We start from the raw sequence: 19,552 nt of genomic DNA, 5'->3' as shown, positions 1-19,552 counted from the left end.
ATGGGCTATATAGAACATCACTGTACCCTATGGCTTTCTAAGTTACTGTAGCCCAGGCCAGTAGCCAGGGGCTTCGGCTGGAGGAGGTTACTGGTCCCCATCCCCCTAATTTTTTTCTGCCCACAATATGTATTAAAAATAATTAAATGTATTACTTTTTTCTGGCTTCCCTACGCTTTTTGGTGCCTCCCAAATGTTTAGACTGACTATGTGCCTGCTGTACCTTGCAATGGGGCTTTAACATTCCAGACTGTTCTTTTCCAAGATCATGCATCTTACCTTTGGTAGCTGGATACCTCCTCTTTCAGACTGTTTCCCCCCTTTCAAACAAACTATTAATCTGCATCTCTCTACCTATGTATTACCTTCCCTGCCTATTTACATTTTCTGCCTTAGGATGCAATCTTATGCACTTACCTAGGACTTACTTACAAGCAGACATGTAGAAGAATTTGCCATTATTCATTTTGTATTCCACCCTAGCAAAGTAAGCTACAACCACATCTACAGATCATGCAATTAAAAAAAATCTTTTCTATGTTACAGCTGCTTTGTATTTGCATAATAATAATTTGCACGTTTCCATATTTGCATTAATAACAATATGTTTCTGTTGCAACAGACATTTACCAAATCTATATATTTATTGGCTCACTTTCCTCCAAGGAACTCCAGAAGGCATAAATAGTTCTCCTTCATGTCCATTTTATTCTCACAACCCTTTGAGGTGCATTAAATTGAGAGAGAGACAGTGACTAGCACAAGATCACTAAGAAACTTTTATAGCAGTGTGAAGCTTTGAACAAAAATCATCCTGGTTACTGTCCAAATACTTTCTAGCTGATACAAGTACAGTGGCTATTTATTGTCCTGGTTCTACCCTACAGATCCTCCACCTGCCTTTCATTTCCTCTAACCTCCATAGTCTCTCCAGTCAATCCCCCTTTTTAAAAGGTCTTGTTCCTTCCCACTCTATCTTCTATATTTTGGTACATGCATTTTATTTACTGCTTGCCTTTTTAAAAAAACCAGTACCGCTGGTTTGGACTGAGGAAAAGGTGTGTGGCTTTGCTCTAACTCCCGTCTCAATAATAATAAACGGGCAGGCAACCTGTGAATTAGTACACGCTCCATCTACGCAAAAGAGGAACGTGTCACGATTATTTTCTTCCGCCGGCTTTTCTTGCTAGGTTACTCACTGCTCCCCCAAATTGCCCCCGTTCCCATTTCTCCCAGGTAGGGAGGAAAGAGCGTGCTGAGTCTCCTACCCGCCTGCTGGGAAGCCTCAGCTGAGGCGTCGCGTGATCCGGAAGAGCACCGGAAGTGCCCTCTCACTGACGGGAAAAATCGCCAAAATAAAATAATGTTTGATATTGTTTTTAAAATAAATAACTTCGTTTAGGCTAGGCAGGATTTCATTTCTTTTTTTAAAAAAAAGCAAAACGTTAAACATGTAAAAGTGAGCTATTTTACTTTTAAACCATTTAGGAGGGCAGGTGGGGGGAGGGAATAGGGGTTGACGGCAGGGAGAGTGAGCGATCTTACTTTTAAACCATTTAGGAAGGCAGACGGGGGGAGAGAATGGGAGTGGGGGGAGGGAGAGTGAGCGATCTTACTTTTAAACCATTTAGGAAGGCAGGTGGGGGAAGGGAATAGGGGTGGACGGCAGGGAGAGTGAGCGATCTTACTTTTAAACCATTTAGGAGGGCAGGTGGGGGGAGGGAATAGGGGTGGACGGCAGGGAGAGTGAGTGATCTTACTTTTAAACCATTTAGGAGGGCAGGCGGGGGGAGGGAATAGGAGTGGACAGCAGGGAGAGTGAGCGATCTTACTTTTAAACCATTTAGGAGGGAAGGTGGGAGAAAATGGGGGTGGGGGCAGGGAGAGTGAGCGATCTCTTACTTTTAAACCATTTAGGAGGGCAGGCGGGAGGAGGGAATAGGAGTGGACGTCAGGGAGAGTGAGTGATCTCTTACTTTTAAACCATATAGGAAGGCAGGCGGGGGAGAGAATGGGGGTGGGGGCAGGGAGAGTGAGCGATCTCTTACTTTTAAACCATTTAGGAAGGCAGGTGGGGGGAGAGAATGGGGGTGGGGGCAGGGAGAGTGAGCGATCTCTTACTTTTAAACCATTTAGGAGGGCAGGCAGGGGGAGAGAATGGGGGTGGGGGCAGGGAGAGTGAGCGATCTCTTACTTTTAAACCATTTAGGAGGGCAGGCGGGGGGAGAGAATGGGGGTGGGGGCAGGGAGAGTGAGCGATCTCTTTTAAACCATTTAGGAAGGCAGGCGGGGGGAGAGAATAGGGGTGGGGGTAGGGAGAGTGAGTGATCTCTTACTTTTAAACCATTTAGGAGGGCAGGCGGGGGGAGGGAATGGGGGTGGACGGCAGGGAGAGTGAGCGATCTCTTACTTTTAAACCATTTAGGAGGGCAGGCAGGGGGAGGGAATGGGGGTGGGGGTAGGGAGAGTGACCGATTTTACTTTTTACTGCTGGGGGGGTCCCTGCAGGGGCGGCGGCTGCTCAAGTCCTCCTGTCTGTCTGTACTGCAGTCCCTGCTGCCTGACTGAGAAAGAGCGGGAAGACAGCCAGCTACAGCCCAACAGTATGCGTGTGTCAATCACACATGCGTGCCTGAGGGGGCCAATGAAAAGCCGGAGATTCTCCAGTTTAAATAAAGTATTGCCGGAGGCCGGAGACGGCCCCCTTTTGCCGGAGACTCCGGCAGAAAACCGGAGACCTGGCAACCCTAATCCTGAATAGTGGTTGTTAGTGTACAAATGTTTCATTTGGTCGGTCACCTCTTCATACCTGTTTTAGTATCCTTGGTTGTACAGGACTGTATGAATATTGGTTTTTAGTGTAAAATTTTAATCCTTTTAAACCCTAACCCTTTCATATTTACTATTAATATTTGTATTCTGTTTTGTTATTTGTATATCATTGCGGCGGCCTTTGGTCATGAGCAATGAAGTATTACCTACCTACCTACCATTCATTATCAGAGAAAAGCAAAACCATTCTAATAGTAGGATGGTACATTCCTCAGATATCTGGATATTTGAAAGAAATACAATTCACTAATAGGCAAAAACCCTTGAGGTTTAAGAACGTACCTGTAGCCAACAGACATTTCTATCAAACATTAAAAAGCAGGGAAATTGGGCAGCTATAGTAAATGCACCAGGGGAACAGAGACCTGGCCTCCTGTCTGAGATATTGGACTGCCCTACAAATTTGTAAATATGCAAATACAATTTGGGTTGGTCTGTCACAGTGCAGTCCACTTCCTGTGTAGCTTGGAAGAATTTGGTAACAGGTGGATACTGTGTGCTGTACTTGATGTCCTTTTGGACACAGCAAAATGGCCAGGTTGTAGCCCTAAATCACCAGTTTGGGCCGACTCAAATCACATATTCAACTGTATACGATAGCCAGCGGGGATTTTTCACATCCCGCAGTGTTAAATGGAAAATATCCCCCGCATGCCATTCTGATGCTTCTCATAACCTCATTTCAAAACAAAACCTTACAAAACTTATAGTTCTGAACTCAGAAACACTTGCTTAACAACCTCTCAATTTTCATGGCAATACACAAAACAGTCAGAGAGAATCGAGAGTTCACAGTCTAAAAAGAGAGAAAAAAACTCAGAGCCCTTTTGGACTTTTTTCTGCCAGAGTTCCCATAATCTGTTGAAATTCATTAAAAATCAGCCATGTTCACAGGGTACCTGTAATTCTAATACTGACCTTGCCCCATACTCTGACCTCCATCTTCTGCAGTTTAAAAGTTAAAAAAATGCCTGGCTGATTTTTAATTAATTTAAGAAATGCTCAGTAAGGACCAACTGTCAGTGTTGTAAAAGCCTCACAGCTACACCTAACTTGATTTCACTTGAGACAGTCATGGCTTCCCCCAAAGAATCCTGGGAATGTAGTTTGTGAAGGGTGCTGAGAGGAGACTCCTATTCCCCTGAGAGAGCTCCAGTGGCCAGAGTGGTTTAACAGTCAGCCACTCTGATTGAAGGACTTTGAGGGGAACAGGGCGTCTCCTAGCAACTCTCAGCACCCTTCACTAACTACACTTCCCAGGATTCTTTGAGAGAAGCCATGATTGGCTTTGAGCCATGGCTTTGGGAGAAGCCATGATAAATTGTTTTAAATTGTTTTTAACAGATGTGTTTTTAAATTTGTAGATTTGTTTTCAATGTTTTTAGTTATTGTAAACCGCCCAGAGAGCTTCGGCTATGGGGTGGTATATAAATACACTAAATAAATAGATAAATAAGTAATGATTGTCCAAAGTGTAATAGAGGTCTGGTGTGGATATGGCCAGGGACAGCTTTGTTTTAAATTTGGGTGGGAGGTAGGGTTGCCAGGTTCAGGGCCTGAGACTGATCCTGTATCTTTAAGAGAAGAGAAAGTCAGCCAAGTGCAGGTGTTCTTGCAACACTGTAATGGGAATAACCACAAGGTAGAATTCTCCCTTCCCCCAGCACAACTTTGAAAGATACAGAAGACCTCTTGGTTGGCAGGCCCAGCCTGGTCAGTTTTACCTATCCTAACCATGATTGCAAAGGAGTAAATCCGATTCAACTCAATAATCATACAAATGATCAGACCTGCCTTTTCCCTTTCCTCTCCCTTTCTCCTCCCCTCCCCTCTTCCTTCTTCCACCTCCCCTGCCCACTCCAGCCCTCCGTCCCTTCCCCGTCAGTTTTACCTATCCTAAGCATGATTTCACAGGAGTAAATCCCACTGAACTCAATAAACATGCAAATGACCACATCAGTCCTTCTTCTCCCCTCCCCCTCCTGCCTGCTCCCATCCCAGTCCTCCCCTCTGCCTTTCTACCCCTCCCTAGAGTGCCGGTGGCGGAAATCTTGCTCTGAAGACGATCGGACACTGGTTAGAGCAGCAATAGCTGCCAACCAGGTGGCAACAAGGGCAACAAAGAAGGAATTGTTTGCTGCCTCTATTGCGTCCGCAGAGTGCTGTCCCAGGGGGTTGTTCCAAGTGGTCCGAAATCTGGTCGGTCCAGTTGTTCAGGAACCCATGGAGCATTCTAAAGCCTCCTGTGACACATTTTCTAAACACTTTGCCGATAAAATCGAGCGCCTGAAGAGCAGGATTCCGTGCGCCGTGGATACAGGAAGTGAGCCAGAGCCGGCCAGTTGCATTCCGGTATGGTGGGATCGGTTTCAGCCTCTTCCCTCTGAGGAAGTGGACAAGGTGCTCTCTACTGTGAAGCCAACCACCTGTCTGTTGGATCCTTGCCCCTCGTGGCTCATTATGAGCTGCAAAGAAAGACTGAGCGAAGGGATCAAGGCAATAGTAAATGCATCCTTGGAAGAGGGTGCAATGCCATTAGCCTTCAAGGAGGCAGTTATAAAGCCCATCCTGAAAAAGTCCTCCTTGGATCCCCAAGAGTTGAATAACTTTCGCCTAGTCTCTAATTTACCATTTCTGGGCAAGGTGATTGACCGAGTGGTGGCTAAACAGTTACAGACACACTTGGATGAAGCAGATTATTTAGATCCATTCCAATCAGGTTTCAGGACTGGACATGGAACGGAAACAGCCTTGGTCGCCCTGGTGGATGATATGAGGAGGGCCTTGGATAAGGGAGAATTCACCTTCCTCGTCCTCCTGGATCTCTTAGCGGCTTTTGATACCGTTGACCACGGTATCCTTTTAGATCGCCTGGAGGGATTAGGAATAGGGGGCACTGTTTTACGGTGGCTCTGTTCCTGTCTCTCAGACAGGCACCAATGGGTGGCATTGGGGGATGAGGTTTCAGACCCTTGGCCTCTCAATTGTGGAGTGCCACAGGGCTCTATCCTCTCCCCCATGCTATTCAACATCTATGTAAAGCTGCTGGGAGCCATCATCAGGAGATTTGGGCTGCGGTGCCACCAATATGCGGATGACACTCAGTTCTATCTCTCGTTTAAGTCCTCACCAGAGTTGGCAGTGGACACCATTTCCAAGTGCCTGGAATCCGTTAGTGAATGGATGGGAAGGAATAGGCTGAAACTAAATCCCCACAAGACCGAGGTGTTGCTCGTGGGAGACAGGGGCAGGTTGGGGGATATAGACCTTGTGTTCAATGGGGTAAAATTGCCCCTAAAAGACCAGGTCCGCAGCCTCGGGGTCATTCTTGACTCCCGGCTGTCCATGGAGGCTCACGTCTCGGCAGTGAGCTGGGCAGCTTGGTATCAATTACATCTGATAAAGAGACTGCAACCCTACCTTCCTGCCCATCTGCTCCCACGGGTGATACATGCCCTGGACTTCTCCCGCTTAGACTACTGTAATGCGCTCTACATGGGGTTACACCTGAAAACGGTCCGGAAATTACAACTGATACAGAATGCGGCGGCACGTTTGATTAAGAACAGCCGTCGCCGTGATCATATCACTCCGGTGTTAGTAGATCTACACTGGCTACCAGTTGCTTACTGGGCCCAATTCAAGGTGTTGGTGTTGACCTTCAAAGCCCTATACGGTTTCGGCCCAGTTTATCTGAAGGAGCACCTCCAGCAGCACCAATTATGCCGCCTGATGAGATCAGCCACACAAGACCCTCTCTCGGTCCCACCAGTTAAGATAGCGAGGCTGGTACGGACCAGAGAGAGGGCATTTTCAATTGTGGCCCCTACCCTCTGGAATTCCCTTCCTTTTGATCTTCGCCATGCCCCTTCCCTGATAGGTTTCCGCCAGGCCTTGAAGTCCTGGCTGTTCAGGCAGGCCTATGGGATCTCTGGGGTAGGTTGTTTTTAATACTGGTACATTAATTACTGTTTTGGTTTTCATGGGTTTTTATTGTATTTTAATATGTAAATGTACGTCGCCTAGAGCGACTGTTAATTCGGCCAGATAGGCGACTCATAAATAAAATTTTATTATTATTATTATTATCCCTCCTCCTCCCTTCCCCATCCCCTGTGGTCAGTTTCACCTATCCTAAGCTTGATTGTTGGGTGTGTGTGTGTAAATCCCACTGAACTCAATAAGCATGCAAATGTTCAATCTATTCTCAGCAAACTTGCACAGAATCCCATTTCTTACCTCCCGGATTAAAAAGCAGGGAAATTCACTAATAGGCAAAAAACCTTGCAGTTTAAGAATGTACCTATAGCCCACAGATATTTCTATCAAACTTTAAAAAGCAGGGAAATTGGGCAGCTATAGTGAATGCACCAGGGGAGCAGGAGACCTGACCTCCTCTCTGAGATATTGGACTGCCCTACAAAGTTGTCAAAATGCAAACACTATTTGGGTTGGTCTTTCACAGTCCAATCCACTTGCTGTGTAGCTTGGAAGAACTTGGTAATGTGCCTCTGAGCATATGGTGAGTGTTGGCGACACCTGTAATCAGCCCAAATAATAGAAAGAAGATATGTGCTGTGCTGATCTTGTTTTAGCAGGGATGAAGCAACATTATTAAGACAGCTGATATACTTCAGATGGTCACTTTAAATATGTCTGATCTACTTTTCAATTTTAGTGAAGTTTCCTATAGGAAATCATTTTCTTTTGCTTTTATTTCTATGACTATGTGAAGTACAGCAACATGTATACTAAAAAAACTCCAAACATAATTGTGGAATAATGGCACTGACGTCTGCAAAATAGTCTCTAGTGGACGTCAGAAGTGTCTCAATTTGCACAAAATAAAACAGTGGGAGGTGAAATATATTCTAGCAAAATTCTAGGTGTGCATCTATGCTTTTAATTGACTGTGCCTAGATTGCCTTAAATGTAGTGGTTTAAACATAGCAGGCTGAAAATATGCATCCTCTTTTTCCCAACAGCTGGAGTCATTGCTGAAGTAGCAACATATTGTAAGTCTGATTTTACTTCAAACTGCAGTTTCAGATTCAACTGTTAATGCACCCAAAATAGAAATAGAACATAACCTCCAATATCAAACACAAAAGGCTGTCTTCACCATCACATGACAATGACCAATAAAAAGGCTTTGAAATTAATAAAAATACATTTGACACAGATTTCTAGGATGAATAAGGAGGGTGGGGCATTTTCTGGTTTAGATTCCCTGCAGAAACATTAGTAACACAGGAAAGAAGCAAAGTAAGAACACCAACAAACATACAAAAATATAATTCTCCATCTTTGGAGAAGGCAGGTGTTGCCACCACTCACCATATGCTCAGAGGCACATGTTACCAAATTCTTCCAAGCTACACATCAAGTCAAATGGACTGTGAAAGACCAACCCAAATTGTGTTTGCATTCTGACAAATTTGTAGGACAGTATAATATCTCAGAGAGGAGGTCAGGTCTCCTGGTTCCCTGGTACATTCACTATAGGTGCCCAATTTCCCTGCTTTTTAAAGTTTGACAGAAATATCTGTGGGCTATAGGTACATTCTTAAACCGCAAGGTTTTTTTGCCTATTAGTGAATTATTATATGTTTGCGTATGCCGATTTCAGCCTATTGTCCTAGATCTGTATGTATAATGTAAGCTACATGTAACATATGCGTATATAGTGAAGCATGTTTCCACAAAACTGATATATTTTAAAACTCCAACACAGGGCAGAAACAGGTAACCTCTCTTGCTGAAAGCGAGGTCCTTAATTTGCCCCAGTAGCCCAGAGCTGGTGACCAGATATGGGCAGAAGCTGGAAGCTGATTGGACAATTTATTTAAAATACATCAGCAATAGACCAGTGTGTGCATCTCAATTTAGGAAAGATGTGAGCATAAAGAAAGCAAAGAGAAATATCTTCTGGATATTTGAATGTAGAGAAGCAGGTCATTGTGTTTGATCCCTGATCCAATCATTTCTCTGTGCCTTGAAATCCTTACAGGTTTTTCCTTTTCTTTCTTATTTGCCCAAACAGGTGGAAGGCAGGAAAAAAGCATTATATGGATCCCTTTGTGGTGTCTTTGGAAACAAGCAAGCACAGAGTGGGAAAAGAGACATCTGGGAATAGAAGTGACTTAAAAGGCAGAAGGAAAATCAATGAAAGAGAAAATCCTGTACTTTGCAGGGTGCTGTTATCGATGAACTCTGGATCCCCTAGGAAGACCACTAAGGGAAAAGAAAGGGAAAGTGTTCAGTGTGGGAGAAAATATTAAAAAGTAAGCCAAAGTAAAATTGCGGCACCTACAGAGGGGAAAAACTATATCAATGCATGGAGTGTGAAAAGTGTTTCAGACTCTCACCAGCTTACTCCACATGAAAGAACCCATATAGAACAGAAAGCATATGAGTGCATCGAATGTGGAAAGAGGTTCAGCATGACCTCTCACCTTACTTTGCATCAAAGAACGCAGACGGGGAGAAATGATATGCATGCATGAGTGTGGAAGAAGCTCCAGTCAGAAGGGCCACCTTACTCAACATAAATGTACGCATGCAGAGGAGAAACTGCATGAATACATGTAGTGTGGAAAGTCCGTCCGTATAAGAACTCAGCTTACTTTATATCAAAGAACCCATACAGGGAAGAAAACGTATATATGTACTGAATGCGGAAAGAGCGTCAATATGAGAAATAAGCTTACTTTACATCAAAGAATCCACACAGGAGAAAAACTACATAAATGCATAGAGTGTGGGAAAAACTTCAGTGATAGAAGTGTTCTAACTGTACATCAAAGAATCCACACAGGAGAAAAACCCTATAAATGTGCAGAGTGTGGAATGAACTTCAGTCAGAGGCATCACCTTACTTCGCATCACAGAACCCACACAGGGAAGAAGCCATATAAGTGTCTGGAGTGTGGAAAGAGTTTCAGCTGTAGTCGAAGCCTAGCTTCCCATCACAGAACCCATACAGGGGAGAAGCCATTTAATTGTCTGGAATGTGGAAAGAGTTTCAGTCACAGTAGTAGCCTTCCTTTACATCAAAGAACCCACACAGGAGAGAAACCATATAAATGCATAGAGTGTGGTAAGAGCTTCAGTCAGAGCCAACACCTTACTTCACATCACAGAACCCACACAGGGGAGAAGCCATATAAGTGTCTGGAGTGTGGAAAGTGTTTCAGTTGTAGTAAAAGCTTTTCTTTACATCAACGAACCCACACAGGAGAGAAACCATATAAGTGCATAGAGTGTGGAAAAAGTTTCAGTTGGAGCCAAAGCCTTACTTCGCATCATAGAACCCACACAGGGGAGAAACCATATAAATGTATGGAGTGTGGCAAGAGCTTCAGCGGTAGAAAAGAGCTAACTGTACATGAAAGAACCCACACAGGAGAAAAGCCATATAAATGTACAGAGTGTGGGAAAAGTTTCATTCAGCGCCAACAACTTAATTCACATCACAGAACCCACACAGGGGAGAAGCCATATACATGTATGGAGTGTGGAAAGAGTTTCAGTCATAGTGGAAACTTTACTTTACATCAAAGAACCCACACAGGAGAGAAACCATATAAATGCATAGAGTGTGGTAAAAGTTTCAGTCGCAGCCAAAGCCTTACTTCCCATCACAGAACCCACACAGGAGAGAAACCATATAAGTGTCTGGAGTGTGGAAAAAGATTCACTCGTAGTAGAAGTCTTTCTTTACATCAAAGAATCCACACAGGAGAGAAACCATATAAATGCATAGAGTGTGGAAAAAGTTTCAGTCGCAGCCAAAGTCTTACTTCCCATCACAGAACCCACACAGGGGAGAAACCATATAAATGTATGGAGTGTGGCAAGAGCTTCAGTGGTAGAAAAGAGCTAACTGTACATGAAAGAACCCACACAGGAGAAAAGCCATATAAATGTACAGAGTGTGGAAAAAGTTTCATTCAGCGCCAACAACTTAATTCACATCACAGAACGCACACAGGGGAGAAGCCATATAAGTGTCTGGAGTGTGGAAAAAGTTTCACTCGTAGTAGAAGTCTTTGTTTACATCAAAGAACCCACACAGGAGAGAAGCCATGTAAGTGTCTGGAGTGTGGAAAGAGTTTCAGTCAGAGTAGTAGCCTTTCTTTACATCAAAGAACCCATACAGGAGAGAAACCATATAAATGCACAGAGTGTGGAAAACGTTTCAGTCAGAGCCATCACCTTACTTCACATCACAGAACCCACTCAGGAGAGAAGCCATACAAGTGTTTGGAGTGTGGCAACAGTTTCAGTCATAGTGAAAGATTTACTGTACATCAAAGAATCCACACAGGGAAGAAGAACGTATGGAGTGTGGAAAAAGCTTCAGATGTAGAAATTTTACTAAACATGAAAGAACCCACACAAAAGAAAAGCCACATGAATGCATATAGTGTGAAAAAAAGTTTCAGTCAGAGCCAGCCCCTTACTTCAAATCACAGAACCCACACGGAGGGAAACCCATACAAGTGTCTGGAGGATGGAAAATGCCTCTGTCATAGTCAGCAGCTAACTTGACATCAAAGAACCCACAGAGGGGCGAAACCATAAAAATGTCTTGAATGTGGAAAGGTTCAGTGCGAGCTCTTACCTTAATTTGAACCACCAGTATCGTCTTACTGCACACCAAAGAACCCACACAGGGAAGAAAGCAACAATGCATGGAATGTGGAACGAACTTCAGTCATAGCAAAAGCAAAGGAAGTGGCTGCATCATGGCCCTGCTTTCAGACTATGGCCTTGCAACATTTTATCTGCTCCTAGAAACGGTTGACATGGATAATTTTGAACCCAACTTCCAGAGTATTGATTTCAGCAACAAGGAAACCAAATTGAGAATCAGCTAATGTCTGGGATAGGTGGATAGCTTTCCCTAGTTCTCCATTAATCCCTTGTACCCACTGCCAACTGATTAAATTCTCACCAAGACCCTTACTGTCATGCCATGCTCCTCCTCCCACACTCTGAGGGATCTTCTCTCTCCTCCAACATAAACAGTAATCATGGTTCATTCTTGACTGGCCTGTTTGTCCTTCGTAACAAAATGAAGAAGGATGTTGCTGTCAGATATTAGCTTATACAATTTGGGCAGATGCAAGTCAATAAACCTTGACGTGGCTAACATTACTACGTTGCAACCGTTCCTGGGACCTGCTGGTGAAGGACAGGTGGTGGTGGTAACAAGAACAAGAATAAGAATAGGTCCTGTGATCTTGTTGCCACAGTTGACTTCTGGGCTTGTTGCTGGGTTTGATCATTTTCTTTGTTTCTCTGTTGAATGGATCGTTATTGCTGATGAGAAGCTGTTTCAGATTAGGGTGTTGTTTTTATGCAAGGAGGAATCTATCCCTGCAGCCTTGTGCAAGGGAAGTGGAATATTAAGGTGACGTTGATAAAAGTAACAGAACTGAGAGTTGACAATTTCTAGATTTACATTAGGAAAACTTGTAGAAGATGAGGTTTATCTACATTTGAGAGACAGTGTCATGTGGTGGTTAGAGTGTCAGACTGGAGCCTGGACAACCAGGGTTCAAGTGCCTGCTAGGTCATGAAGCTCACTAGATGACCTCGGGCCAGTTAGCTCAGCCTAACCTACTTCACAGGGTTGTTGTGGGGATAACATTGGGAGGGGGAGAGCCATGTTCATATGCCACCTTGAGCTCCTTGCAGGAAAGGTGGGATATAGATGGAATAAACAAACATGCATTTCTTTTTCAAACACACACTCAATTTATCTGTATGAGAGAAGGCTGATGGGACCAAACCTATATCCTTGTGGTGCTGGCTGTCATGGTTTTTTCTTGAGCTGGGTTACGGGTTAAAGATACAAAATGGTTGTTTGGTGCTTCTTAACTGGGGCTCTTGGGCAGGAGATCGTGGTGAACCTGAGATCCCATCAGAGTTGGCAGCCCCTACAGGTAAAAAAGGGGGTGGATAGGTAAGTGTCAGACAGAAGGGGTGGCGGAGAGAGAGAGAGAGAGAGAGAGAGAGAGAGAGAGAGCAGCTTTGTAGCTGGGACTACACAGGCAGAACAAGTGCAGACTCTAAGGAGGCTTGAAGGCCTCTTGGTCCTCCAGGGACTGTCTCTGAGGATCTGCTGTGGCAGAGCAGATCTTCCACCTCGTCCATGAATGGGAAACTGCACTAAAGTCCATCAAGCCCAGAATTCCTATTTCCCTCAGATGACAGACAGCTACCGTGGAAAACCCCCAAACGTAGGTAGAGTTAAGTTTCAAAGTCTTAATTTTGATTAATTAATTAATATGACAGGTTGTAATCTTGGCAGAGAATAGCTGTTCCCTCTTGTGGCATAAGTGATAAGGGTGTGTATTTGTATTCTCTTTTGTAATTCTTGCTTTTTATTATGCCAGCAAACAGTTTCCTTATACTTCCCCCTTCTTTAGCTGCAGCCAGCACAGCCAATGGGGAGGGATGGGGAGAGTTGGAGCCCAACAGCATTTGCAGGGCCAAAAGGTCTCTCTCCAAAAAATGAGGGTTCAGCAAAAACATCATCGGGGGCAAATGCACAACCAACGCAGAGACAGACAAATGCTGGTTGGGCTGTTTATCTGACAACCAGGGAACTAGCAAACACCCCCCTATCACGGCAAGACCTTTGCCTTAAAAGAGATTGAAGCACAGTAGAAAAGGAAGGAGTCCACAGGTGGACTGCCACCGCATGGCCTGGATGGTTCCAGAATCCCCTTATTATGGCACCCAATATTATTGTTCGTGAATGCCAAGGGGGCAGGGCTGCAGCTGAGTGGTTGAGCATCGCCTTGCATGCAGGAGGTCCCGGGTTCAATCCTGAGCGGCATCTCCAGGTGGAGCTGGGAGAGAGGGCCTGCCTGGAACCCTGGGGAGCCCCTGCCAGTCAGTGTAGACAATACTGAGCCAGATGTACTGATGGATCTGACTCAGTCATGTTCGTAAACACGCTCACTGAGGCCTAACTCAGACCGGGAATCCTGAACCAGAGTGTTTGAAACAGAACTTTAAAAAGGTCAAGAGAGAGCTCTGTAGCCATCATTATATTTCTACATGCTACATATGCTGCAGCATGTTTCCACAAAATTGGTAAATGTAAAACTGCAACACAGGGCAGACACAACCAGCCCTCCTGCTGAAAGGGAGTCTTTGCCAATTAGGGAAGAGGTTGGCGACCAGATGCGGCTGGGTAGAAGTTGAAAGCCGATTGGAAAAGATCTCAAGGGCCATACATTTAAAGGACATCCACTGCACATTTAAAGCACGTGATTTCCCCAAAGAATTGCGGTCATTTTATAAGCTTCTCTGGTGAAGTGCAGCCCCTTCCCTGAATGTATTCCGCCAAGCTTTGAAGACCTGGCTCTTCAGACAGGCCTGTGGGACTTCCGGGGAGGGTTAAATTTTTACGACGAATAGCCTACTACTCTGTACTGTAACTGTTTTATTGTTTTATTGTATTTTATGATGTATTTTATTATGATGTAATGTATTGTTGTTAAATTGTACGTCGCCTAGAGTGGCCATTGGCCAGATAGGCGACCCACAAATTAAATTATTATTATTATCATTATCAATTAACAGGGGGATGTTTTAAGGAAGCTCCGATTCAATTTCTCCTCTGCTGCAACCAATCCGCCGGCAGGGGCGTTTGTTTTCCTTCAGGGTCGGCCTTGAGAGGTTAGGGTTAGGAAGCAGAAAAAGAGGAGCCCGGGCAACTCCACACAGCCTCGTAGTAGCTCCGAGGAAGGACGGCGCTCCTCTGTCCCTGAGCCCGCGGAGACGACCAGGGGGCTCCTCCCCCGGCTCCGACACGTGCAGGAAGCAGTCCGGTCATGCTGAAGAAGGTGTGCTCTCCGCCGTAGCTCTATGATTTTCTGCCTTCGAAACGGAACCCGAAGTGTCGCTGGAACAGGTTCCGAAGGGCCATCAGCGCAGCTTAAAGAAAGGGAGGGAGGGAGAGGAAGAGGAGGGGGATTTGTGGAGGGGCGGGAGATATTCCGAGGGGCGTAGTTGTGGCAGTTGAGACCCTCCAGGAAGGGAAACCCGCGTGGTCACATCCCCGGGCAAAGGGGAGTCTGGTGCCTGGAGAGGACAAAGAGGTAAGGGGGGGTTATTTGCCTTTTGGGGGGAGGAAGAGCCCCCTCCCAAATGTCCCTCGGGGAATCCATGCAGTCGAGCTGCCAGGTTTGCATTGCACAGCCCTGTTTAAATCTTCTTGCTCTGTAGAGATCCACCCGCCCCCGGCCCATGGGATGGGTGCCCAGCAGGCCAGCTTGGGTGGCAGTGGTGGTGGGGAGGACACAGCCTTGCTTGGCTGGGGCGGGAGGAAAAAGAGCTTCTCCCCCCCCCCCAGGAAGGAAAGGATCCCTCTTACCAGGAACCCACCAGCTGCTCTCCAAGCCTCCCCCCCCCCGAATGTGCAGGCTTTTGATTGGAAGCTCTCCGCCCTCTGAGCTCTGTCTAGTGGGGGGGGGAACAAGAAGCCTCCTTTGGTGGGGGGAGGGGGGAGGGGGGCGTAATTGGCTGCAAGGATGCCGGCAGAGGCTGGAGGGAATGGACCGCGAAGCCTTCCCTCTTCTCCGGAGGGGCTTCCCGCTGACCTCCGGGCTATCCATCCATCCATTCCCTGGTGCCTCTCCACCGTGCGGTCCCCGGGGTGGGCTGCCTCCATCCCGGGCGGGGAGGATAAAGGCAGCGCTGGGCGTGGGGAGGCGCCTCGATGCTGGGCTACTTCTGGCCAAGGAGTCCCGACGTGCGTGTTGGGCGAGGGGCGCCCTCCTCCCGGCTGTCGGCCAGGCCGACTCTCCAGCGCGAGGGAGGGAAGTGGGACTGGCCCCACCGGGGAGCAGGCTCAGCCCCGGCCCCTGTAGGGAGGGGTCCTGGGGACACCCCGAGGTCCTCGACCCGAAGCGCGCCGGAAGGGTCCCTTTAGCTTAGTCTCTGAGGCTGCGGGATGCTGCAGCTGCGCCCCCCGAAGGCGCGGCGCCACCTTGTGGGCGTCACAGGACGCTCCTCCGGCTCTGTTTTGAGTCCCAAATCAAGAATCGGAGCGCTGTTGACCTTGGAGAAGGCAGCTGTTCTCTGGGCCCTTTTCAGACATCCGATCGAGTCCCCCTGTCAGGCCACGAGGAGGAGAAATGCAGTGGGCTGTAGGTAAGGAGGCTGCAATTGGTGACATTTAGGGGGTCCTTGTAGCAGAGTTTTTCTACTGCTCCTGCTGAGATTTTGGTACAAGTTAGGATTTTTTGACTTGCTAAGTCAGCCACGGAGTTACCTTTTCCTCACCAAACCTTCCCTCTTCCTTCCTCCTCCAGGCTTGGTGTCCTTTGAGGAGGTGACCGCCTGTCTGTCCAAGGAGGAGCGGACTGTGCTGGATCCAGGCCAAAGGGCTCTGTAGAAAGACGCCTTGCTGCGGATCTGTGGGAATGTGACTTCTCTGGGTAGGGATCCTTCTGTCTGTCCCATCTTTAGTATGGCTGAAAGGTTATTGGTAAGGCTGTGGCCAGTAAGTCTGCCCTGCCCATCCTGAGCCTTCCTGTGTCACCGTCTTCTGGCCTGGCAAGGGCTGAAGGTACAAGAGCAGTTTCTCTCTATGCTGGGTCTTCTCATCCCGTTGCTGTGAGGGGAAGACTTCTGCCTTCTCCAATATACCAGTGTGGGCAAGACTTAATCTGATAGTGCTATGACCACTGTTTCCAATTGGTTTGACAACACTTCTTTCTATCATCTGGTTCTGGGAGCCACTTAATCTTAAATGTGTCATGATCACTGGGTCCCAAAATCCTTGAAACCCCAAAACCAGCTCTGCAACGTAGAACGCTGCTGAACACCACAGCTCTTTTTCAGGCACCCTGCAGTCACCAACTTCACCAGTGCTGGTAAATAATCAAAGCCAGCCCTATCAGGTAGGCCATGTTGCTACCATCCCTTCTGTCCACCCGTTTGGGCCAGGGGACTCTCAAACCTTATGTTGAACAGGCATGCTTAGGATTCCAAAGAGGCAAGTGCTAAAGACCAGACTCTTTGCTTCTTGGAGCGCCAAGCAAAACAGCTAAATGGTAGCACTTATCCCAAAGGCCAAAGTACTGGTTTTGCTACCCAAGGCTTACAATATGAGGTGGCTTTATTAAAAATATAAGTGCATATAAAAGAGCAGCATGAAAATCCTGAACCCAGAACACCCACAAGGCACAGGTAGAAATCTCCCAGTAAAGATCAAAGGGTGGTTGCGAATTGAAGCACATGATGAAATACTGACTATTCCTAACACTAAGACACTTAACAAAGCTTAGGATGGTTCTGACTCTTGTAAGAAAAGGCCTGGCAGCAACAGCGGAGGGGTCTAATAGCCAATCAGGAGACCTCTGGAAGGTGGACTATTCCAGGGCCTCTTCCTGCCTTCTCATAGGTGCGCTCGCACAGCTGGGGACTTTTAGGTCACATTCGCACCAGATATTTATTCCGCTATTATTCCACTTTAAATACTCATGGCTTCCCCCAAAGAATCCTGGGAAATGTAGTTTGTGAAGAGGGCTAAGAGTTGTCAGGAGGCTCCTCTTTTCCTCAGAGAGCTTTACAAATCAATCCCTCTTCCAAGGGGACTTTCAGAATTGTAGCTCTGTGAGGGAATTAGGCTTCTCCTGACAACTCTCTGCACCCTTCTCAGACTACATTTCCCAGGATTCTTTGGAGGAAGATGATGGTTTAAAGTAGAATAATAGTGGAATAAGTGTATAGTGTGAATGCAGCCTGTGGATGTGTGGATGTCTTAATCCTGAGCTCATGGCTCATCTAGTGAGGAAAAACTGCTTCTCAGCAGAAGGATATTACCCATAAGGCTGCATTCCAGGAGCAAGATGTTACCCAGAATTCTTCATGGCAGAGCCATGTTTTCAGGCTGAAGGAACAGGTTTTCTTGACAAAGTCCACAGTGGCCACCCCTCTGGTCAGTTGAACGGGCACCTGTTCTAGGGCACAGTTATTTAGGATGTGCAGAAATTTCTCCTCTTGATTGTGACAGGAACGCACATGTTGCCAATCTGTGTGAGGGCAGTTGAAGTCACCCATTGCTACATTTTCTCCCTTCATTTAATTTCCTTCTCAAGTTCACATTGACACATCCTCAGTGCTAAATTACAAGGCATTACAGATCTAAAGCATTGATGCAGAGTGGGGGGAGCCTTCTGAATTCATCATTACCTGAATCACAAGGCTATCTGGGCATAAGCAATGTGTGAGCTTCACGGATGAGAAGACTGACTAGGTGCTCAAAGGAAATAATGTTTACATTACTTTTTCCTTTGACAAGCAAAAGAATATAAGTTTATGATACACTCCTAAGCTTAATTAATTAGTATCACAATTATCAGAGAAAAGCAAAACCATTCTAAATTATAGCAGGATGGGGGTACATTCTTCAGATATCTGGATATTTGAAAGAAATACAATTCACTAATAGGCAAAAATCCTTGAGGTTTAAGAACGTACCTATAGCCAACAGAAATTTCTGTCAAACTTTAAAAAGAAGGGAAATTGGGCAGCTATAGTGAATGCACCAGGGGAGCAGAGACCTGACCTCCTCTCTGAGATATTAGACTGCCCTACAAATTTGTAAATATGCAAATACCATTTGGGTTGGTCTGTCACAGTGCAGTCCACTTCCTGTGTAGCTTGGAAGAATTTTGTAACAGGTGGATACTATGTGCTATACTTGATGCCCTTTTGAACACAGCAAAATGGCCAGGTTGTACCCGTCAATCACCAATTTGGGCCAACTCAAATCACATATCCCCACCTCCAGGAGAAAAAGGTCATTTCCAGATGGTTCGAGGCCTCAATACAGCTTCACAATTAACATACATTATAGAGTCACAATAGTGGCTATAGTAGCCAGCCTGGGTTTGTCACATTCTGCCATGTTGCATTGAAAATCCCCTCCATGCCATTCTGCTGCTTCCCATAAGCTCATTTCAAAACAAAACCTTACTAAACTTATAGTCCTGAACCCAGAAACGCTTGCTTAACAACTCTCTTAAGTTTTCATGGCGATAGAGAAAACAGTCAGAGAGATAATCAAGAGTTCAAACTGTAAAAATGGAGTAAATCCAGAGCCCTGTTATACATTTTTCTGTCAGAGGTCTCATTTCCCTTCCTACGGTTCCCTCCCACTACCCCTTCTTCGCTCCCCCCTCCCTCCCCCTTCTCCCCATGCTCAGTTTCACCTATCCTAAGTATGATTATACAGGAGTAAATCCAACTGAACTCAATAAGCATGCAAATGATCAAACCTGTCCTCCTCTCCCTCCTGCCTGCTCCCATCCCCCTCCTCCCCTCTGCCCTCCCTCCTCCCCCTTCTCCGTGCTCACTTTCACCTATCCTAAGCATGATTGCAGGGGAGTAAATCCCATGGAACTCAATAAGCATGCAAATGATCAATCCATTCTCAACAAACTTGTACAGGATCCCATTTCTTACCTCCTGGATTAAAAAGCAGAGAAATTCACTAATTGCCAAAACCCTTGCTGTTTAAGAACATACCTATAGCCCACAGATATTTCTATCAAACTTTCAAAAGCAGGGAAATTGGGCAGCTATAGTGAATGCACCAGGGGAGCAGGAGACCTGACCTCCTCTCTGAGATACTGTATTGCCCTACAAATTGGTCAAAATGCAAACACAATTAATACTTAAAACAGAC

At 46.0% G+C, this 19,552-nt stretch overlaps 2 protein-coding genes across 3 annotated transcripts in view; one reads left to right on the top strand and one right to left on the bottom strand.

The window, feature by feature from the left end:
* LOC133381788 (zinc finger protein 883-like) overlaps positions 1 to 14,343 on the top strand; it is a 30,650-nt gene extending 16,307 nt beyond the window's left edge. For both annotated transcript variants that reach the window (XM_061621250.1, XM_061621249.1), the window contains exon 3: positions 8,876 to 14,343. In XM_061621250.1, coding sequence (XP_061477234.1) covers positions 9,526 to 11,385 — 1,860 coding nt within the window. In that variant the 5' untranslated portion in view covers positions 8,876 to 9,525 and the 3' untranslated portion in view covers positions 11,386 to 14,343. The remainder of the gene's footprint in view (positions 1 to 8,875) is intronic.
* Positions 14,241 to 16,320, bottom strand: LOC133379073 (uncharacterized). Its single transcript, XM_061613682.1, has 3 exons — positions 16,146 to 16,320; positions 15,456 to 15,781; positions 14,241 to 14,937 (listed from the first exon to the last, which is right to left on the bottom strand). Exons 1-3 carry the CDS (start codon positions 16,318 to 16,320, stop codon positions 14,782 to 14,784), a joined length of 657 nt encoding a protein of 218 aa, XP_061469666.1. The 3' UTR covers positions 14,241 to 14,781.
* Positions 16,321 to 19,552: the final 3,232 nt, after the last annotated feature.

Source organism: Rhineura floridana, chromosome 3 (genome assembly GCF_030035675.1).
Source record: "Rhineura floridana isolate rRhiFlo1 chromosome 3, rRhiFlo1.hap2, whole genome shotgun sequence".
NCBI classification, from domain to species: Eukaryota; Metazoa; Chordata; class Lepidosauria; order Squamata; family Rhineuridae; genus Rhineura; species Rhineura floridana.
This window is presented reverse-complemented; position numbering and strand designations above follow the sequence as displayed.

Bases quoted from the DNA above. Each gene is read 5' to 3' on its own strand.
- LOC133379073 (XM_061613682.1), bottom strand. From the start codon at position 16,320: ATGGGACAGACAGAAGGATCCCTACCCAGAGAAGTCACATTCCCACAG. The intron at 15,782-16,145 runs GTTTGGTGAGGA...ACTAAGCTAAAG, and splicing joins AGGAGGAAGGAAGAGGGAAG to GGACCCTTCCGGCGCGCTTC. The intron at 14,938-15,455 runs GTCAGCGGGAAG...TGTCCTCTCCAG, and splicing joins GATGGATGGATAGCCCGGAG to GCACCAGACTCCCCTTTGCC.